We start from the raw sequence: 24305 nt of genomic DNA on the forward strand, positions 1-24305 counted from the left end.
TAAATAAGCTGGGTGTATCGTCTACAACCGTGCATCAAGCCAAAAAACGAGCCGGACTATAGACTTACTAGAAGGTAGTGACTCCAAATCGCGATGATAATCAAAATACGACGGCCAAAGCGCGATCCCGGAGGCTGTACACGACGATGCTGACGAAGTTTGACTGCATGGTAATGGACGGCGAAACCTACGTCATAGCCGACTACAAGCAGCTTCCGGGACAGGAGTTTTATACGGTAAAAGGAAGGGGAAAGGTAGCAGATATTTTCAAGCTCAATATCTGGTTTGGTAAGCCATCTGTACCTGTGGCTTGAAAAGCAGCATTTTCATAGCTTCCGGGACTGTCAACCAAGAAATTTACGTGAAAGAGTGTTTGAATAAAAGTCTGCTGCCTTTCCTAAAGAAACACGGTTGTTCCGTACTGTTTTGGTCTGATTTGGCATCTTGCCATTACGGTAAAAAGGCCATGGAGTGGTAGGCCGCCAACAACGTGCAGGTGGTTCCCAAATACAAGAACCCTCTCAACACGCCAGAGCTCCGCCCAATTGAGAAATACTGGGCTATTATCAAGCGGAACCTAAAGAAGGCCAAAAAACTGCTAAGGACGAGTAGCAGTTCAAGGCAAACTGGTTTTCTGCGGCGAAGAAGGTGGACAAGGTGGCTCTACAAAATCTTATGGCAGGGGTTAAGCGTAAGGCCCGGCAATTCGGATTTGGAAAAGCAGAAGCCTGACTGAACATTTTTCCTGAATTTTATACTTATTAAACTTGAAAAAGAAATTCAATTTAATTTTTTAAATAAACGATTTCACCGATTAACACGCCTTGACCTTGACCCTTGACCAAATTTTGACCGTATCACCCTTTATTTTTCGTCTAATCTGTATTTTAGGGGGCTAAATGCTCCTCCTTAAATTTCTGCAACTTTTTGGTCCAATACTTCACTTTTAAAATAAACTGAGGGCAATTTAGTGAATACAACTGTTTCGAGATTATCAAAACTTGATTATTTTTTATCGAATTAAAAGCTTTTCTACTGGAATTTCTGCTGGCAAACTCTGACAAAAAGAAGCAAACCCATGATGAGATTGAACCTTAATTATAATCGGTAACACGGCCGTAGGAACGGGGGGATTTTGTGAGATAAGGACCAAACACCCCCCCCCCCCCATGAGGGGCCAGGAAGAGCAAGCGAGGTAAAGTACTCACAACAATCACCATTTTAAATTCTTTATCAAATTTTGATGATTGAGTAGGATAATTCAAGAGTAAGAAACTTGACTGCCAGACCTCAAAAATTAATCATAATTCTGCTATAGTTTTTTTTTAAATTTTCTCACTTTTTTTATTGAAACTTAATTCTTTATATTAAATTTCAAATGAGATTTAATGCATTCCAAAAATTCTTGCGCCATATAATCCGAATCTAAATTGTTTTCATATCTTGGCTTCAGTATCTAGTTCAAGATTTTTTATTTGAAATTCTATTTATCTTTGGTAATGTTTTGAAAAAAGGGTGATACGGTCAAAATTTTGTCAAGGGAAAACGCTTGTAAATCGGTGATATCATTTATTTAAAAAATCAAATTAAATTTCTTTTTCAAGTTTAATTAGTATAAAATTCAGGAAAAATATTCAGTTAGGCTTCCGCTTTTCCAAATCCGAATTGCCGGGCCTTACGCTTAACCCCTGCCATCAGATTTTGTACAGCCACCTTGTCCACCTTCTTCGCCGCAGAATGCCAGTTTGCCTTGAACTGCTGCTCGTCCTAAGCAGTTTTTTTTGGTCTTCTTTAGGTTCCGCTTGGCAATAGCTCAGTATTTCTCAATTGGGCGGAGCTCTGGCGTGTTGAGAGTAGGATTGGTCGATCTTGGATCGATCTTTGGAAGATGTAATGTAAAGTACGATTCACAAGCAGATTGTAAATCGTTTTTTGGGCATAATATTTTTTTTCTGCACAAAAATCAGACAGATGGGATTCCACAAACAAATAATTCAAATTCTTTTTTTTATTGAATTATATCTAGGATTTTTAAGTTGCGACCCAGAGATGGATCTTGACTCAAATATTCAGTCAGCGAAACATTTATTTTTTTTTTTTTTTGTAGAGAAATGAATCCAACTTAGATGAAATTTCAGGAACTAGATAAGAGAAAATCGATGTTGAAAAACATGCGAAAAAAATTCGCCTTGTCTCCCGGTAGGACTTGAACCCACATCTTGCGCCTCTCCGGGGCCCATGTATCAACATGTACATGGGCCCCGGAGAGGCGCAAGATGTGGGTTCAAGTCCTACCGAGAGACAAGGCGAATTTTTTTCGCATGTTTTTCAACATCGATTTTCTCTTATCTTGTTCCTGAAATTTCATCTAAGTTGGATTCATTTCTCTATATATCTAGGATTTTCACAAATTTCCCCGGATGTTGCTCGGATTTTGGGTTGACCATTTTGAACTTACATGCCCACAAATAGCCCGGTCTGGATACGTAAGGGGAAAACTCTGGCAACATTTATCAATTCGATATTTGAGTTTAATTGGCTTTTGTGGAGTTTTTGTATGAAGATTTCGATACATCGTGATTACCTAAATTTGAATGTTAATAAAAAGTGCTGCCTTGTTAACAATGGAACAGATCGATTTTTCAGAGATCGATCCTTGAGCTCCGATTTTTTAGGTGGATCGATCCTACGACCGTTTTACAGAATCGATCTTGGAGATCGATCTTTTACTGAAGATCGAACAATCCTAGTTGAGAGGGTTCTTGTCCTTGGGGACCACCTGCACGTTGTTGGCGGCGTACCACAGCAGACGTTTATTCAAACACTCTTTCACGTAAATTTCTTGGTTGACAGTCCCGGAAGCTATGAAAATGCTGCTTTTCAAGCCACAGGTACAGATGGCTTGCCAAACCAGATATTTCTTCGCGAACTTTGACAGTTTCATGTGCTTGAAAATATCTGCTACCTTTCCCCTTCCTTTTGCCGTATAAAACTCCTGTCCCGGAAGCTGCTTGTAGTCGGCTTTGACGTAGGTTTTGTCGTTCATTACCACGCAGTCAAACTTTGTCAGCATCGTCGTGTACAGCCTCCAGGATCGCGTTTTGGCCGTCGTATTTTGTTTATCATCGCGATTTGGAGTCACTACCTTCTTGTAAGTCGATAGTCCGGCTCGTTTTTTTGGCTTAATGCACGGTTGTAGACGATACACCCAGCTTATTTGCGGCATCTCGGAGAGAAAGGGTTAGGGTTTCGCTTGAAACTACCGGCAAATCTCTTTGTCGTCTCAGCGGCTTCCGGTTTTCGATTTCCCCCCGATCCAGACTTCCTGGCTGTCGACAAACGTTCCCCAAACACTTTAATTACATTTGTAACGGATGACTTGGCAACTTTTAGCGCTTTTGCCAGCTTTGCGTGCGAGAAGCTCGGATTATCGAGATGCGCGAGCAAAATATTGATACGCCGCTCTTCTTCCTTGGACGGCATTTTGACAACTGAAGATTGAATTCCAAAATTTCAAAATCCAAATTAATATTCGTCTCGCGGCTTCCATCACGTGTAAATTTTTTGGAACAAAATGAATCGTAATGAAATTTCCAGCACTGATAGAGGAAACATTTCCGAACAAAGTACTGTCAAAACATTCCTGATCCGACAACTAGGAGCTCTATGGTATAATAAACAGTGCGTCCAGATTCATCTTGATCCATGCTTTATTAGATTGCTTTTCAAATTTATTAACCCGAGCCTCATTTTACATTTACTTAAAAAAATCTTTTACACTATGCAATATTCAAATCTTGGTACAATAATATGTGAGCCAATTTGAATTTTAGGAACAAAAAATACGTTCTGTTTTTATTACAATATCATGCGTGTTTTCTCATTCCAGTTCCTCCTGATATTTTGGATTACCCCACAAGCACCGATATGGTCGTCAGGGAAGGAAGTAACGTAACGTTACGGTGTGCAGCCACGGGTTCACCTTCTCCTACAATCGTGTGGCGAAGAGAGGGTGGGGAAAACATATCACTCCAGGATGGTGAAATGGGTAAGTAAAGGCATTTGATAAACAAAGTAATAAAGGTGGTAGAATTTCAAACGTTGACTAAGACCTAAGACGAACCTAAGAGATAAAAACTGTTTAGCAATATGGTAAACCCTATATGAACCTAATTATTTAAAAAAAAATCAGAAATCTTTAAAACAAGTTATCTCGAGACAAATCAATTAAATGAGCTTAGTATTTGAAATAATATTCACCTTTTTTTTGTCGTCGATACTCAAAAGACGCTTATATCAACACATTATTGACAACCTCATCGACTCCTACTTATGTATGTTTATGGAATCAATTAGCGAACGCAAACTTCAATTATCATTAAGAATCTCTGCAAACTATGTTACCCGAGACAGTTCAATCAAATCACATTTTAGGTTCCTAACAGCAAAATCTTAGGATCGGTGTTCTTTACACTTATACTTATCATAATTGATTTAAGACAATGCGTTAGATCAATTCAAGCCAAAAAGCCCATAATATTTCTTTGGCATCCGCTAAATTATCTGTGCTTATCCAACACACGACTGTACGAAAAACAAAACAAAAACAGAGACGAATCGACATATCGAGCTGAGCTGAAAGTATGCGAATGAATAATTTCTGAGCTTTATTGGCCGTGCTATTCTAGGAAATTAGGACGACACGGTTTATCAGTTTGATAAACATTCCGGACAAATCAACTTTGACGAGAGGCACTCACTGAACTCAAACAAATTATAGGACATAACTTATATTGCAGCTGTTAATAAGTAACAAAAATTATGATAAATGCGACCATATTAACAATAACTAGGTAAAACTACAAGAATTTTCATCTGTTTCAATGTGGAACTTTTAAGAAAAGACCGTCTCCTAGCCTATAAAACGGTGTCAATGCGATATTCTATTTTCAATTACACTTTTGCAGAGCTCATTGCGAGAAAAGAAATTGACAGAAGGTCCCCAGTGAATCAACCGATTCATAGTTGCACTCCGTCCGTATATCTATCGGCATGTTTGTAGCTATTAAACTGAAATATAGTCCTGTGAAGCAGCGGCAAGCGCGTTAAAATGGGAAAATTAAAAACACCGACTCCCCAAAGAGCTTTTCAATTATTGAAATTAGCTCGTTTCAAAGGAACATACCGACTCTCTATCTGCCAGCAAACCGAAAGCCGCACACATGAGCGCAGTTGGTTTCGCAAATACGTAAGCAAAGGCAAATTCCTTTCCGAAGGCTGGGGGATTTAGGATGGTTCAATATTTTACGTTTTTCAAAGCAAATAATAAAAAAGTAGGATTATTCGTTGTCTCGAAATTCATTATGGGATGCAGGTCAGGTTATGTGAATAACTCTTAGTTTTTCTAGTTTTCAACATAAGTTTGTACTTTAGTATTTTAAAATGTAGATACAGTACAACTGTCTGATTTGAATAATAAAAGGAAACCAACTTCTAGCTCTAGGACCAGAGCTCTTAAATTTACTGAAATTTGATCGATACTTTAAACATTTTACAACGTGATAAATGTTTGATTTTCTTTTTGAAACAACAGGCTTCAGCGCTACTTAGGATTTTAGAAAAAATGTAGGTTGTAAGAAAGTGCCTGAATTTATACCGTCTCTTCGATACTCAATGTGTTTTTAATTTTTTTTAAATAAACAGTTATTATTTATCGGCCTTGTATATGTAATTTTAATGAAAAATGGTGTTGAAATCCAACGAATTTAATACTCGTTTTAATACCAATCTGCTTCCAAGTGTTTTTATATCACTATTGGAAATTTGGCGGCTTGTAACTTCTAGAGTGTTCATTTCCTGGGCATTTTTACGTTCCCGGGAATCAGGAAATCTGATCATCCTATTCCCGGGAAATCTCGGGATCCCGGAAAAATTGGAAAAAGGAGATTATAACCCCTCTACTGCATACGAAATTATAGATATGTATATGGTATTCTGTATTCACATATTTTTAGTCTAATTCTGTACTGGGTGCTGCCATAATCGAACATTGTAGCATCTTATCGAAAAAAATTGATTGCTTCTTGCTGCAAATATTGTATAAAATTGAGAAAATTTTTCACTATCGATAGAAGTTGATTTGCTAGGCTTGAGGTTATTCATCAAATCTGGTAAATTTTCAGGGAGCTGTACCGCTACTCTTTCGTTTCAAATAGTGTAATTTCTATACCAATGATTTTGATTTTGCTACTGCCCACAATTTGGGAAACGAAAGTTCCAAATGATAAATATTGCTAAATAGAGCATCCCATCTTTTCTTGTGGAATTTTTTTTTATTGAAATTGTTTTCTTCTACATATTCGATGTTTTTTACTTTTAACGTAAGATTTTCTTAAAAACCGTTTTTTTAATTTAATTTTGTTTGGTTAACGTCCATGTTTTAACAATCTTTAAAAAAAATCAGCCTTGACCATATTCCAAGGTAGAACAATAATTTTTCTTGCTGATGATAACCTTTTTATCCAGCTAAGGTAGTGTAATTTTCCGAAAATTTAGCTCAGTTTATTATCTTCGGGAATTTCCTGAATTCCCCCATACATTATATTCATTTTGAGATATATGACCCCCCATGATGGTCCAGGTAAAGCATTTGTGGTGTTCCACTCTATACTCCAATTTTTTAATTCTTAATAAAATTTTGATAATTGAGTAAAATTATTCAAAACTAAACCTCGAAAACTCATCCCAGGTTCAGAAATCTGCTACAGATTTCCAAAATTTTCTCACTTGTATGTATATATGTATGCATGGGTCCCCCATCGGTAGCAAGGTCCAGCATATGTCTGTGTGGCTTGGCCTTCGAATTGCTTCTCAGGCTTCAGGGCCGATGGTTCGTCGAGGGAAGGCATCCAACCTTCAGAGACCTACAATGATTGGCAATCCACTCCGCTTGCAATAGTCTCTTCAGATTAACCCCAGATGCATTCCCTCTGAAATATATGATTATTTATACAATGAAACACATCTTGCCTGTAACATTTATGGTTTTATAACTGGCTACAAGACCAAGTTTAGGTTTCATAAGAGGCTTAAAGAGTCTTACAAAACAATCGGTGTTACTAGTGAAACGCATGTATTTTAGTGTGTGTATTTTCTAATGGGTGGCCTTTTACTTCTTATCTGTTTAAACCAAAAACAATTCAGAAAAAATCAACAGTTCATGAGTTTACAAGTTGACAATGAAAGATTTCTGAGGTGATAGTGCAAAAAAGTTTTTAACATGTCTTTTTTCCTCGTATTTTTTCAAAAACCCGTAAAGTAAGACATCTGCAAAATTTTGCATACTCGAACTCCAGGAATGTAGTTATTACCGAAATTAAGTACCCGGACTCTAAATGATCATAGCTTCAGAAATCATCCCGAGTTTTTGTTTTATATTCAGATACGAAGTTTTTAAGCTTAATTTTTTTTTTGCAGGATTCAAAACTTCAAAATGGCGATCAAGAGTTAAAAACTCAAAATATGATTAATCATTCGAAATTTATAATTAAATTCAAATTAAAAATAGAATAATGAAATAATGAATTCAAATTGAAACCCATGACCTCAACTATAAAAAACTTGTTTGATGATTGAGGGTTCTGAAAAAATTCAATTCTTGGGTAATATCGTAATATTGATCTGGGATCTATATTTAGTATCTTTTGGACAAATCAGAAATCGTATTGAAACTCGGAAAAATAACCAAAATTCAAATTTCATAATTGGTAATCTTGATCATTTCAACTCATATATGAGCTAAATCTGAATTTTGAATATTTATGCTGTATCTGAATTCTGATTTCATATTAAGGTTCAGAATTAATTTTCAAAATTCAAATTACAAACTGCAAAAAATCGCAAACATAAAATTTTGATTGTTATATTAATTTCATTTTTTTTCTATTTGTAACCAAGGTCAGTCAGTTTTTATTTAAGAAAAATATATCCACAGAAATCATTTTTAAGAAAAGTATTAGCGGATAAAGAAACACGTAATATCCCGTAAATAAATTATAACATTATTATTGCAATTTTATTAAGAGCCAAATTCTAAACCAAAACTTTTTGAACGAGATCGCACGCAAGTGAACCAAAAAATGTCAGTAAATTAATTTTACCTTTGAAAATTTAATTTATTTATTTCCATTTTTGTTTAAATCCTTTGAATTTTCTCATGAGTTTAGTAGATTCAGCTAATTTGATTTAAAATTTAGCAAAATTTATGCTAAATTGACCAGATTTTAGAACAAATTCAAAGATTTTAACCGTTGATGAACGAAAGAAAAGTTAACTTTTTGACTTTTGCGCAGGTCAAAGCCGGACTCATATGGCTTGTTAATCATGCATTTTCAAGTACTTCTGCCAAATCTGAGATCTATGAATTATATCACTGTTCTGCGCAATGAGTTTTTATGAAAAAAGTCAATTTCCTTGAAAATTTTCTTATGCGATTTCAAGCAAGCTCCTGTTAATGTAAAACGATAACTTTATGATGCATGGTGGTGCAGAAATTTTACTTAAAAGTTGAAAGTTTGAAATCTGCAGTAAATCCGAATTTTTTTTTCATAAAATCTTTTCTTGATAGCCCTGTTTATAACCATTCATTTGATAATCGCAATTATGGCAAGAATAGGAGCAAAGTTATTCAAATAATTATGCATCAGTTTATAAACCATAATTGTGTCAAGTTTTAGCTTCATGAAACCTGGAAAACGTGGCATTTCATTTACTAACAACTTGATCAAGCTTTATAAGAAAAGCTTTTGTGAAAAATACTTTTCTAATTAAATGCAGATTTCAAACTTTGAACTTGTATGAAAAATTTATGTACAAGTTGGTAGTATAAGGTTTTTTTATTTTTTTCGGTTTGATTTGAACGATTATCTTGATCCATAAAATGCTGATAATATCAACCACCATGCATCATAAAATTATCGTTTTAGTTAGGAAATTTTTTGAAGAAAAATGGATTTGTTAAAGAAAAATGGTTTTTTTTACAAAAACTCATTGCGCAGAACAGAGATTAGTTCAAAAGATGCATGAGGAGAGAAACAAAATTGAATTTGAATTTGTGGGCATCATGCAATAGCGGGGTTAGATGCAACATTTATTTAACACCACACTGAATCAATTTAGAATTGATTGCATTATAATAAAGTTATCTTTTAATGATTACAACATGATGATGACATAATTTCTCGCATCTTAAGCTAGTTTTTTTTAAAGTTAATTATTTTTATTTAAAATTTCAAAAATCGAGCTATAAATGCACAAATTTTTACATTTTTCGTTGCCGTAAAAAACTTTACCCAGTATGACGGATTGGCTTGATAATAATACCTACAAACATTTTACTGGTTTTCTCATGTTATACCAACACTGTTGGTATAAACATATTTTTCGAACAATCACTATTTTTTTTAAATAAATATTTTTATAATTCAGTAAAGTGTCTGGGGTAAAATGCAACAAAATGCAAATCAAGGAAACACCTTGTAAATCTCGTTTCCATGTGGTGGAATTTGAATGTTTTGCATCACGCGTTCGTAGACATTGAAATTTCTTTCATCCAAACATTTATTTTAGTGATTTCAGCTTGTAGAATTTTTCTTAGTATTACATATATAACCCCTAAATGTATGCAGCATCCTTATTTTAAGAAAAAATGTGAAAGTTAGTTTTTACAGACCAAAAAATTACCGCAATTGGTATTTTCATGCATAATGGTCTTTAAGGCATCGCAAATATGTATATTAAAAGCTATAAAATTTCATACGTGTTCATAAGATTTTTAATTAAAACAAAGTTTGTTGCAAGTTACCCCATTTTCCGAGGAGGTTAAAATAGCATATTTATAGAAAATTGAAATAACTAAATAAACCAATAATTTTTTTAACTACGCCAATTCGATGTCCCATCATGCTTAAAACTTTTGATGCATAAGGGGTAGGATTAACAATGAACATAAGTTTTTTAAAAGCCATTGAATTTGAAAATTGTTTCATGTACTCATTACTGAAAACAAAATTTGCAAAAGTAATTAATATGTACATTGTATGTAACTTGTTTCGACAAATTCCCATGAATGAATAGTATTTACTCATTAAAGTGATTTATATTTACGTTGTTAGACTTAAGTCACATAAAATGCACAAAAATGCTTGAAACGGAACTTATCTTGCCCAATTCCAATAAGTGATTTATATGTGTACGTATATATGTGTACATTGTAAGGGACTTAAGTCACAAAAACGGCACAAAAGTGCTCAAAACGGGATTTATTAAGTCACAAAAAATACATTTAGGTGCTTTCAAAATCTCCACTTCGAGGTTGAGTTGCAGTTAGAACAACATTTAGGCGTGGTCTTGTGGTACGTTATTCGATTCTCACCACGAATTTCGGGGTTCGATCCCCAAGCCAGGCAAGTTTTTTTTAAATAAGAAATAGACGTAATGCCAATAAGGAAAGAAGCAATTGAGCAATTTGACGAGTTTGGAATCCGGCGCGTGGCATCATGGTGGCATCATGGCGGCACCATGTACTGAACATAGTAAATAATCAAGAGAAGGTGATATGATCTGATGCCAAGAGTGTAATTGAGATAGAGAGAGAATTTTTTACCCATTTTACGATTTTTTGGAAGCTGAATTAAAAGCCGCTGGAATAGAAAATTATTAAGACTTGTTCTGGAACTACCTGGAAGTACCTATCAATAAGAACTTAAATTTTGAGCTGCATTGAACGAACTTCACATCAATTTAAAGTAAAAATGAAAGTTAAAAAAGGAACATAAAAACCTTTTCTTATGTTGTACGGATGTTGCCAAAAACGAACGGGGTCTGTTATTAAAATGCGAAAAAATAAATTTGATTTAGATGTTAGAATAATCTGAGGAAATTAAGACTTAAACAAAGTTTGAAAAACAGCTACATTTGAAAGCTAGTCAAAAACCTGTGTTTCGAATTTTATGTAATCAAATGATGAAAAATGTGTCAATGTTGAAAAATACCGTTTCTCCTGGAGCTCGGATAAAAATATGGGGTTAATTGGATTTTTTTTAAGAAATAAAAACACATTTATTGAGGACTAATTGAATCGAATGTGGGATGTCCGAGAAATTGGAGAACGTTGCCCTGGATCGAATGAATTTTAGGAATTATGTTCATCAAGTTATATTTTGAGACGGACTACTATGAAAATAAAATAAATAATGAATCAAATTCCACATTCAGTTGAATTTAAACTCAAAATTTGCATTATTGATTGGAGAAATATTTTAACATTGAAATTTGTGTAATAGATAAAAAATAAACGTGTGGTTTATGTTAGAATAAAAAAAATGGTTATTTTGTAACAATATATAAATTTGAATGTTACAACCGAATAAAAAAAAGCTGAAATTCGCTGAACCAGGCTATTTGAAGTCACACCATTGGATACAAACAGACACATATAGATAAATAATAAAACCTCACTTATTGCCACACATTCCCAGCATCCACGCGGGAGAATGTCTATAAAATTCACAACTTGCTTTCTGGCACAATTCCACCCCTTCAATTCTGACACAAATATATCACTTAGCTCGATTGCATATCATATTCATATAGAAGGTAGGAACGAGGAGGCAGCATCGCAACGTAAATACACAGCCTCCGAATGGACGACGACGCCAACTTTACAGATGTATATTATCCGGATTTTAATCTTCCCTCTGGTTCACTTACCCTTGGCCGATACTGTCTTCTCGGGAAATTTATGGTATCGGTTAAAAGTTATGAACGGGAACTTTTAAAATATATCGCTCCCGTAATGGTTTACATTAGCGTGAGGTGTTTAGATTATATTGAATTCCGGTGTGTCTTTGGAAGTCCGAATCAAGTTTATACGCAGCTATAAGTATGCATTCGTTTACGTAATCCTTTAAGGGTACAGCGAATGATAAATTTGAATTTCGTTTTTTAAAATAAAGTGAATTTCGAATTATCTTTTGGTCGGAGAAACTGAGTGCAAAACGTAGTTATAATTTACGTCTTAAATTAAAATTTGAATATTGACCATGGATAGAACCATTTTTTTATTCCCTCTATAAAGATTTTTTGTCTAGAAATCATAAGAATGATTCAATATAAAAATATACTCATAGTTTGAATCCCCGTCTGCCTGCTTATCAATAGGGAGCTCCCCTTCTCGGGACGATGTACACCGGTTTGTTTGTGTATTTTGATTTCGGTTTTGCGATGCCTCGTTTTCCCTTCGCGTGCCACTTTCACGTGACAATGGCGGTATTCCGAAAACCCGGGAAAGAATCAAACGAGCGAAAAATATATCGATATTGCAACTTTATTTGTAGCTCTATTGAAATTTTATAGCCAATCGAAAATTTATCATCCACACAAACGCGCACGTTCTGTTTGTTGGTTTTGGCTGCACGTGGTCTGCCACGCTCATTGTTGTGGACAGCTGGGTTGAGATAAATTTGCTCAAGGTTTGTCACGATTTTGGTTTATTTTGCATCAACAGGTGTAATTCTTTACATGAACTTCGTTTCCAAAACTTAAAATGAGTGGGATGATTTGCATGATCAAGTGATCGTTGTTATGTACTATACCTTCAGGCGCATTTAGGTCATTTAGGTGTTGAATTCTCCACAAAGCTTTGTTAAACGAAAAGAAAGCATTGTTCCACTTTCATATTTTTAACTTTTTTGTCACTTTTCTAATATTTGTATATCTTATTTCAACTATTTCAGTACCATCAGTCGAAGGACCAACGTTCAGCATTCCGAAAGTGAATCGACTGCACATGGGAGCGTACTTGTGTATCGCTTCCAATGGCGTTCCTCCCTCGGTTAGCAAGCGTGTGATGCTTATTGTGCACTGTAAGTATGGTAATTTTACAAAACCACCCGCTGCAAAGTAGTTCAAGTGAAGTACCGGTGAACAGGAGAATTAAATGAGCTGTTTCGTATTTGCGTATTTTTCCACCAGTCCCACCGATGATTTGGGTGCCGAATCAACTCGTCGGAGCTGTTGAGGGCCAAAGGATGACACTAGAGTGCCACTCAGAAGCGTATCCCAAATCAATCAATTACTGGACCCGGGAGAAAGGCGATATCGTGCCTCAGGGTAAGTGGACATGTGATCAACATGAGTAGCTTATCAGAAAAGAGAGTCTGAAGGGGAGAAAATAATATAAAAAAAAACAAGTCAGAGCGTGAAAAAGGAATGCAGGAAGGAGAAACTATAATCTCCATAGAATAACTCAGCAATATTTTCTTGATGCTGCGTGGTGCTGCTTAAATCTTTCGACCCATTTACAAATCCTTCAATTTGCATTAGCCTGGTTGATGTTTTCTCAGACTTTTGCTTGTATCTCGCTTGCAAATTTTCCCAAATTCATCTATTTTCCGGCCCGTCCGCCTATCCTTTTTTATGGGCGAACGCGCGTATGTTTGTGAACCAATGTTGAAAACAGTGGCATAATAATTTTCTCATATCACGTTTTGCTGATTAGATCGACGATACGTGCCAGCCAGAACAGAATCGGAAGGAAAGTGCTTGACAAAACAAACAAAATCCCAACACCTTGGCTAGCGGCAATCCGCTCAAGAACTCCAACTCCAACGACACCGGGAGATCTAAATGAATCTTGACACATGTAGACATGTGGGGACCAATTTGTAGAAAGGTAGAAAATGAAGAAATCGGCCTGGTCGAAATTCAAAAGTTCAAGTTCAGAAGTTAAGTGTACCTATTCCCAGTCGTTCCAGAAGCGTAGCCCAAAAATGGGTGTAAAAAGATGGCTGAGGAGGAGAACTATGGCGTATAAAAGTGTTAAGAAAGGTTATCTTTTTCTTGCCGTTTGTATGCTCCGATAAGCACCCTTCTAGTAGAAAAAATTTGCCACTATGGGAAGGACGACGTGTTATGTCGTTTTGGAGGGGCCTTTTACTCCGGTGAATATGTATGATGTTTCCGAGAAACCGTACAGTAGTCAGGTGTCAAAGTTGTGTAAATGATATCGTAATAGGGAAACTGTATTCTCATCTCATGCTTTAGGGATTTGTTATACGTTCAACAATGTTTGTAAATGAATAAATTTGTGTCAGCTTATGGGAGACTTTAAAGTCAAACTACGACTTTCTGTGACGCCTGGAAGCAGCTGCTTTACATACATGTGTAGTTTAGGTTTCACGTTGATTTGATTCGGTTTTGTTAGGCTGCAAGGATTTTAGTTCTAATGAAATTGGAACTTCGTTTTCATCGGTATGATATCTCGATATTTATACCCAGAATTTGTATTCTGTTTTCTTGATGAGGCATAGCAATTTGATTAGTTGTTTTAGTACACAGAGAATTTAGAACTGAAATAGAAATAAAATCACGAGATCTGAACACGCAAACTAAAAAATAAAACATACAGTGCGGACTCGATTCTACGTAGACTCCATTATCCGGTGCCTCGATTATTCGTGTATTTTGACTCGACTATCGGTTCAATTTTTTTTCGTCATTATATTAATGTTTATTAGAATATTTTATATAAAATTATTCGATTTACGCTTGGTGTTCAAGATTTTCAACGTAACTTTCACAACTTGAATTGTTTCTATATTGGCAAACGGTATGGTTGGTCGGCTCCTGCAAAACAACAAAGAGTCGGGAGAAAGCAACAGTGTTTTCAGATTGGCTTCCGAGTGTAATCCTCATTTGTTGATCGTGCTCCTCTCTCGTTATCTGAGTTTACACGAGATGTAAGTGACTCGGACGTCAAGTGTGAGAGCTCTCGCATGTGAGTGGGATAAAGAGGATTCTAGCCAAGAGCGCCCTAGCGTTTTAGTCATACACTTACTTACCTACTTAATGTTCCCGCGCCGATCTTCCGGTGCATTGGGCCATGGTAAAAGACCTTCACTGTTGATGATCCGGAGCCAGCGTCTTCACTCGGTCCCAGTCAAGATTCTCGTCGACAGTTTGGATTTCGGCGGATAGGCTTCGCCGCCACGAGTTTCTGGGTCTGCCTCTTTTTTGATGTCCTTCTGGATCCCATTCTAGCGCCTTTCTCCAAATCTCGATCTCATCTCTTCGCAGCGTGTGCCCAATCCATCTCCACTTACGTTCCCGAATCTCGATTTCTAGCGCCCTTTGATGACACCGGCTATGTAGTTCCTAATTTGAGATCCAGTTGCCATGCCACCAAGCGCGGATGATATTCCGCAGGCAGCGTTTTGACGTATTTGACGTTTGAGTTGAAGATTCGGATCTTAGTTCGTAGAGAGATCTGGCGTGACCGCCAGATGTTTCGGAGACTCGCAAACGCAAATCGGGCCTTTCTGATCCGGGTTTCTATGTCTTTCCTGGTACCACCATCAGGCGTTATCTGGCTACCAAGATACTGGAAGCACTCCACTTTCTCAACTTGTTGCCCAGCTACCATGAAACTGGAGAGATTTCCTGTGTTGATCTCCATCGACTTGGTCTTTCCGACATTGACTTTGAGACCTGCTGCCTTGGAACTTTCGGTGAGGTCGTCGAGTTTGCTCTGCATATCCGGTTGTGTTCGGGCGAGCAAAACAATATCGTCAGCCAGGTCAAGGTCGTTCAGTTGCTCCATTGTTGAAGGATTCCACGGCAATCCTCGGTTCGGTGCATAGTCGATCGATCCAGTCAAAATCTCATCCATTACGATGAGAAAAAGTAGCGGTGATCAAATACATCCTTGTCTCACTCCAGCAGTTACCGGGATTGGTTCGGACAAGACACCATCGTGCAAGACCTTGCACGAAAATGCCTCGTATTGTGCTTCGATGAGATGGACTAGTTTCTCTGGTACTCCTCTTCGCCTTAGAGCCGCCCAGATGTTTTCATGGTTAAGTCGGTCGAATGCTTTTTCGAAATCAACGAACACCAGCAGAAGAGAGTCCTGGAATTCGTTGATTTGTTCCAGTATGATTCGTAGCGTTGTGATGTGGTCCACACATGATCGTCCGGATCGGAATCCAGCTTGTTGCCGTCGGAGTGTAGCGTCGATTTTCTCCTGGATCCTGTTCAGAATCACTTTGCAGAGTACTTTGAGGGTTGTACAGATCAACGTTATGCCTCGCCAGTTACCGCACTCTGTCAGGTCTCCTTTCTTCGGGACCTTTACGAGGATACCCTGCATCCAGTCGGCCGGGAATGTTGCAGTATCCCAGATGTCAGCGAAAAGACGGTGCAACATTTGTGCTGACAGGGCAGGGTCGGCTTTCAGCATTTCAGCAGGGATGCAATCGATCCCAGGTGCTTTGTTGGATTTCATGTTTTTGATTGCCGCTTCTATTTCAGCCAGCGAGGGCGCTTCCGAGTTGACGCCATTTATGCGACTTACTGTTGGCGCTTCAAGCTGCGGATTCTGTTGGCCATCGCTATTCGTGACTCGGAAGAGTTGTTCGAAGTGCTCAGTCCATCGTTTGAGCTGATCTGTTCGATCGGTCAATAACTGACCTGCTCGGTCTTTCAGCGGCATTCTTGCATTAGTCCTTGCACCACGGAGGCGGCGAGAAATGTCATAAAGTAATCGGATATCTCCATTGGCGGCGGCTCTTTCCCCCTCTTCGGCTAGGGAGTTTGTCCAGGCTCTCTTGTCTCGTCTACAAGCTCGTTTAACTGCCTTTTCCAGCTCCGCATATCGTAAGCGGGCGGCTGCTTTGGCTGACCCGGTACATGCCTGCTCAATTCCGACTTCCGCCTTTCTCCGATCATCGACCATCCTCCAAGTTTCATCCGACATCCATTCACTTCTTCTTCCACAAACTTTACCGAGAGTACCATGGCTCGTCGTGATAAAGGCATTCTTGATTCCACACCACTGTTCTTCGACTGTTCCGTCTGTCGGCAGCTCCGAGGCTCGGGATTCTAGCTGTTCAACGTATGCCCTTTTCACCTCTGGATTCTCCAACCGGCGGACGTCGTATCGACACCCGACTTTCTCCTCGCGCCGTTGGACACGCGCTACTCTCAGTCGTATCTCGCCAAGGACGAGGTGATAGTCAGATGCAATGTCTGCGCTTCGCTTGTTGCGGACATCAAGAAGGCTCCTTCTCCATTTTCGGCTGATGCAGATGTGGTCAATTTGATTTTCTGTTCGGCCATCTCGGGATACCCAAGTGACCTTATGTGCTGGTCGATGGGGGAAGAGCGATCCACCGATCACCATGTTGTTATTGCCACAAAATTCTACAAACAGCTCTCCGTTTTCGCTCATCTGTCCTAGGCCATGGCGCCCCATGATGCGCTCAAGGTCTTGATTGTTGGAGCCAATCTTTGCGTTGAAGTCGCCCAGATGGATTTGAATGTCACCCTTCGGAATTCTCTCTACCACGCTGTTCAGTTGACTGTAAAACTGCTCTTTCTCCTGCAAATCGGCAACGTCAGTTGGCGCATAACACTGGACCATTGTAAGGTTTCTAACCCGTGTTCTAAATCTGGCTACGATTATTCTTTCGTTTATCGGTTCCCATCTAATGAGGGCCGCGTAGGCCTGCGGGCTTAACAGGAAACCAACTCCTCGTTCCCGAGTAGCATGTTCTCCTCGTATGCCAGAGTAAAGCAGGACTTGCCCGGATTGTGTCTTGTGTTTTCCAGTATTAGGCCAACGGACTTCGCTCAGTCCCAGAATTTCAAGCTTGAGGCGGCTAGCCTCTCTAGCAAGTTGTTCCAGTTTGCCTTGTTGGGCAAGGGTTAAAACATTCCAAGTTCCAATTCGTGTCCGTGTTTTCATGCTAAAAGTCGTCGCCAAAGTTCCAGATCGGTCATTTCTTTCGGATTCCGTAACAAGTTATGAATCGGGAGCAGTAGGTTGTTAGCCTAAAGTCCCTATCCCGCGATGGGGCTGCCATCTTGGACTTAGCTGGCGGGAGCCGCATTTCATAAATTCAGCCGCTTGCTGCAAGACAGACGCTGTTTGAGCCGCCCCTGACCTGGAGAACAGACGCTCGGTTGTTGTTGCACGCCGCCCCTGACCTGGGGAACAGACGCGTGCGGCCACCTTCTCAGTCTGCATGCGACCAAAGCATCCACCGGGGTTGGGTATATAGAATGTTTTGTATAAAATGTTTTTCATTAAATTATTAAATTTACGCTTGATGTTCAAGATTTTCTACGCAATTTCCACAACTTGGAGTGTTTCTATATTGGCAAACGGAATGGTTGGTCGGCTCCTACCAAACAACAAAGAGTCGGGAGAAAACAACAATGTTTTCAGTTTGGCTCAAAGTGTAATCCTCATTTGCTAATCGTACTCCACTCATTATCCGAGTTACACGAGATGTAAGAGATTCGGATGGCAAGTGTGAGTGCTATCGCATTTAAGTGGAAGAAAGAGAATTCTAGCCAAGAGCCCCCTAGACACATTCCACGTGCTTGTTCCGCTCAAGAGTAAATTTTTATTCGTTCGCGTATCAAAAAATTCAAACTTGTCTATAATTTTGATAATTCAAATCACATAAATCCAACGGAAAAAAGATAAATTTTTTATAAAATGTTTTATATAATTTTGAAAATCAAATTTTTTGTCGAAAAAGTGGTGATTATGACAATTTTTCAAAATAATTAATTAAAATATATGGATAAATTTGTATTGAATAAAAAATTAGTACGTTTTGAAGCCAAAAAACACTGCTTCATTTTGCAGAAAAAAGAATTTGTTTATATCCAATATGGTTGTTTTGAAAAGCGAACAAAAACAGTCACAAATGAGAAGATTCACGTCACAAAAAAGGGAAGTTTTTAATTTTATGAGAAAACTTTGACATTTTCTGACATAAAAAATGAGATCTTCTTTGAGAATGATAGGCCAATTTTAAAACACTAAATTTTATAAAAATCGTTTGGAATCTAGCTGAGTTACAACAGCGCGAATGTGTGAATTCACCTCACAAAATTTAATTTTTTTGTAAAATTTCAAAAGGGGAATATGACCCTACAGATGGTCGGATTTTTACAAATCGAGCATAGTTTAGTTAATTTTTCAATATATTTTTTTCAAATTAAAATACCAAAAAATTGGAAAAAAAATTAAATTTTTTTTTTGGTAAATCTTTAAATGAAGACTGTGAGAAACTGTGAGAAAAGTAGTACATAATTTTAACGTATGATTCCTCAATATGTTGCTATTCAAGTGCCATTCAAAGTAAGGAAAAAGTTAGGTAAAAATACTGAAAATTTATGATTTTGAAAGTCGGAACAACAAAATATCGTTTTTAAAAAAGCACATATAATTCGAAGGTTCTGAAGAATGGTTCAGAATAACTTGATATTTCGTGACGTGAATTCGGTTAAATATCCTGTTCTGTTTAAACAGAGTGAATTCACGTCACAACTTCAAATAAGCATAAGTTCGTTCGTTGTTGTTCAATCGAGAAGTTTAGTACATCAAATTGTGGGCTATTGTTTTTCCAACATCTCATTCGAAGACACCGGTACTCTATTTCCTCAGAAAAAACAGGAAAACAAAGTTTTATGTACTGAAGTCAAAAATAGTCATTTCTAGCGTGAATTCGCGTCACAAATGTTATCGATCATAACAAAAACAAAGGAAATTTAATTAGCGACCGTTTGCCAAAATTATTTTCATTTTCGAATAAATTGGTTGACTTCTAGAATGATAACAGTTAAGAAAAGTCCGGAGAAGGGATTTCACGACACGGTGGAATGTGTCCCTAGCGTTTTAGTCATACACCTCAATGTAGGGAAAAACTGTAACATAAAAGGTTTTATAGTAAACCAGCCCGCGCAATCTGATGAAAATACAGTTTATCGTTTTTTCACTCTTATGCACTTTCAGAAGACTCTAAATATTTTTATATATTTTACTAACTTCTCACAAATTTCAACTTAAATCAATCATATCAAAATTGGAGCAGAATGCCCACAAGAGCACGTGTTTTACGTTCAAATTTTGAATGCTGTTAACTTTTGAGAAACCCCAAATATCAAAATAAAATGCCATTCTTTTTATTTGCTGACTCCCAAATTACAATAACAATGCATAATTCTTACATAATTCGTCCTTGTTCGAGTTAAAAAGGTTAAACCAATATTCGACTCGAAAAAGATATCCGCGCCATGTTTGCGCGATATCAGTCCAGAAATTAAATTTCGTTGCCTACCTGAAGGCGTTTTTCCTATAAAGATGTAGAAAAGTGTATTTTGGAAAATGAAATTTTCGATAAGTTAAGCAGTAATAAATGATTTTTTGCCAAAGTATGGTTGGTCTACAAAAATACGACTAACATGTAACTAAACATTTGATGTTTAAATTATTACATTGCGTATAACCATTATTCTTTTCTCACCACCCTTTCCATATGGTGCGTTCTGTCCTCCTGTTCGGCATTCTACCCCGCGGTTTGTTTTTTGGCTGTTTAAGTTTTTTACAAAAATATAATCAAAATCGTTTTTTTATCATATTTTTTTTTATGATAATACGTAAATATGATCCCTGAATCATTGTAAACTTTCAATTTGATCCTTAGATGATTGGTATCGCTGTAAATAGCGATTATTCTTAGCTGGTGCTTCTTGTACAGTTTTCCCCTAAATGGAGAAAAAAATATTTAGACCCCTATTGCACAACGTATCAATAAAAAAACAATTTCTTCCCCGATGTCAGCGTTGCAACATTCAAACCTTTACTGTTATTAAAAAAAAACATCGACAAAAAATATGCACCGAAACCGAAAGTACATCAATAATAAAAAAGATCATCATTGAGAAATGTAAGGAAAATCTGTAGTTTTGTTAAAACTTTGTTTGAATGTTGATACCATTTATGTTTTCTCAATTTTTCAACAATCAAAATTAATTGATTTCCTAAAAGGCGTTGCAACGCTCGGAAGCTACTTTAAACTGAGTTATCATTTCTCTCTCTTATTATGAACAACTTTCACATGAATGTGATTGATTGATTGATTGAAGTGCATTCAATCGATATGGTTTCTATTCCCTATTTCAAAATTATTTTTGTGGTCTATTTTTTTCTCCTTCCGTGCTTATTTTAATAAAATCCAAAAAATCTGTCTGCTGTTCGGACAGAATCTGTACCAAAAACTATAAAAAAAATCTGTATCTGTGAAAATCAGGAAAAATCATAAAATTTCAGAGACCAGTTTTAAAAAATCAGGACAATTTGAGTTTCTTTTTAATCAAGACAGCCTTACGAAAATCACAACAAATCCTGAAAAATCCAGACACCACTGGGACCTCTGGTTTGGAGGGCACCGTCTTTTTCGTTGTCATACCAAGAATAAGCTGTGTTAGGAATATCTCAGATTTCTCCTCAACACAATGCGCAATATTTAGATTTTTGCGGAGAAGGGCATTCTATTCATCAGCTGATGTGAATGCTCTCGCTCACTCTTTTGCGTTGACAATCTCACTCTAGATTGCAGTTCGATTTATCTCTTCCCGCACAGCTTGAGCAGATAAAAAAAATTGCACTCTCATTCACTGGACAAGCCGATCTGAGGAGTTTTGCCATTCATTGCAAACGGTTTTGCTCTGTCCAAGTGATAATGGTTTCAAAACCATTCAACGCCGAGGTATCGGAATTAGTCTCATCGCTTTTTGGTGGATCCACATTTGACGAAAAATCGCTTTTTTTCGAAAATATATCAGCGCCATCATAGAATGAAGAATCAATATTGAAATTCAAAACACTCATAGATATTATGGGTGTTTTGAATTTAAAGATGAAGATATTTCATCATTCATCACATTTATCTGAACGTCTTCTTCATAAAGGGTCTTACCAGTGTTACGTCGAAATCTGTCTATCTGAATGGCAATTTCCATGATAATTTTTAAACTTTCACTGAAAAAAGCGAGTTGTATAGAATTTTCACTCCACCAATCAGTCTATCAATTTCTGGCTACAGTAATAACGAAAGTGAAAAATGAAACAAAAGATTTGTTCATGTTTTTAATCAGACTCTCATGGTTTTTAGAAACAAAATTATGAAAATTAATTTACTAGAAAATATTATTTTCATTTGCAAACAATCGTTCTTATTAATCCTAAAGAAATCGCATATTCAGCCCAAGCCTGAAATATTGTACCGAGCAAAATCTTTGACCCATCTGAAACAACTTTAAAAAAAATCAACACATAAAAGTTTTATGTTTAAGAACTCACTATAAAAATTTCAAAAATGAGCATTGCGTGATTTTTGAGCTATTTCAGTCCGAACGCTTAAAAGTCCAGTTTTCGTAGAGTTGCTGTATCGCAAGTCGCAAATAAAGATATCAAATTTTGTGAGATAATATTTTGTTAAATGATCCAACATTTGATGAAAATATGAACAACAACAAAATATTCAGGGAAAATTTCATCATAGTTTTCGTGGGTAAAATTTTTAGACTTGATTATCCGTCGGATTGGATTATCCGTTCCGAAAATAATGGGAGGAACGTTTAATCGAGTTCGACCTGTATTTTAATGTATATAATATCATACTGTCCAAGAGAGAAAATTCATGCAAAAATAATAGGGAAGACTAGAAATACTTGATCCCTTTCCCTTTTTTTCATCATATCTTTAAAGAAAAACTTCGCAGATCGCAGTCTTTTGCTTTTTCTGACAGTGCGTAACTTCAAGTTTATTTGCTCCAAAAATAAGAACGATACATGAACCCTTAGATGAACTAGAAGCTTTTTTGTGGGAGTTAAAATATTGCGATATTTTGAAAGTAAAGGAATATGTTGAAAGAAGGAGACTGATCTTTATTCAGGATTCAAGATGTCCTGAGCTTTTGCAAAAATCAATCAATATCTGAAGATAAAAGCTATTAACTTATTTCGGCCATCTTAGTTTTGATTTCATGGTTTATATGTGTCAGACAAAAATAATTCTAAGAATTTGTATACTAACTTAATTAATTGCATACTTTAAGGCGCAATTTTCTAATTTTATGATAAAAGCACTTTTTTGAGACCTTTTTATTCAGAAATTATTGGATAAATATTAATAATTTCATGCTTAGCAAGGATCAGCATCTATTCGGAAGAAAAATATATATTTTTTGGATTCGAGAGATCAAGTTTTTCACGGCATCGAAAAATGTTAAAAATTGTACATTCATTGCTCGATTTTTCAAATTATATATTATAATAAAAAAAAACTTTAAAAACTAGTTTAAGATGCTAGAAATTTGGTCATCATCATTTTATTATCATTTAAAGATAACTTTATTACAGTACATTAAATTAAAAATTGATTTAGTGTGGTGTTATATAAATGTTGCATCTAACCCCGCTGTTGCATGAAGCCCCGTTTGACGGTATTGCATTTTATTTGAGAAATAATTTATACGTGGTCATTCATAAAAACTTAAAAAATCCCAGAATTGTCGCACACTAGAAGGGAACCAGACTGAGCAATATTGAGCTACATAGAGAACTGGAAGTTGTGATGAAAGAGAAAACTACTTGATCAATAAAAATAGTATGAAGCTTTTCTTTAATTGCATAAGTTCAGGCGATATACAGTTACCATGAGAAACGTAGAATTTCAGCTAGTTTGTAATCTATCTACATTGGATAAAATCAGCAAAAGTCCACTGTATTGAAGCCAATCCTTGATTGGATGAATAAAACTGTTCGAAGTTTGTATACTTTCATCAATTTACTGCCGATAACTGTAAGTATAATTCATACAATTCAGTCATGATTCAAACAAATTTGTGGTAGCAAGTGTAGGACTAGTGGTAGTAGCTTAGATACAAAAACGCACGATGATTGGTAAGTAACACTTCTAATCCTTAACGGATTTATCCCATGATCAAGCTTCAGAAGAAGAGAATTATACTTCTTCGTCGCCTGTTTATATTCGACATCATATCCGGAAATATAGACAGTGCTTACCTCGTCGAAATGATACCGTATCATGTCCCATCTCGCGCTCTACGGAATTTTGAGCCTCTAAGAACTATTAATTATGGAAGAAACGAATTTTACAACCCATTTGATATATCGTGTAAATTGTTTAATCAAGTTTGTGTTTGTTTTGATTATAATATAAGTAAAGATAGTTTTAAGCATAGATTAAGAAATCAGTCTGAATGATATTAAGTTGTCGAAGACCGTGAACAATAAATAAATAAATTAGATATACCGGATAGGAAAATATGAACCCACCAATCATGTATTTAACGCTACACACCTTAGATTAAATTATGCATTCGGAAACACTTCCGTAAAACTAAATCCCGAAAATGTTACGGCTA

At 36.5% G+C, this 24305-nt stretch overlaps 1 protein-coding gene across 7 annotated transcripts in view; it reads left to right on the top strand.

The window, feature by feature from the left end:
- The window catches only part of LOC129744951 (neurotrimin-like), a 148062-nt gene that overhangs the window by 88307 nt on the left and 35450 nt on the right, over positions 1 to 24305 (top strand). For 6 of the 7 annotated variants that reach the window (XM_055737739.1, XM_055737742.1, XM_055737741.1 and 3 more), the window contains exons 5-7: positions 3890 to 4048; positions 12795 to 12923; positions 13033 to 13170. In XM_055737739.1, coding sequence (XP_055593714.1) covers positions 3890 to 4048; positions 12795 to 12923; positions 13033 to 13170 — 426 coding nt within the window. The remainder of the gene's footprint in view (positions 1 to 3889; positions 4049 to 12794; positions 12924 to 13032; positions 13171 to 24305) is intronic. The other variant, XM_055737746.1, reaches the window with a different exon arrangement.

The sequence above is a fragment of the Uranotaenia lowii genome, chromosome 2 (assembly GCF_029784155.1).
Source record: "Uranotaenia lowii strain MFRU-FL chromosome 2, ASM2978415v1, whole genome shotgun sequence".
Lineage (NCBI taxonomy): Eukaryota > Metazoa > Arthropoda > Insecta > Diptera > Culicidae > Uranotaenia > Uranotaenia lowii.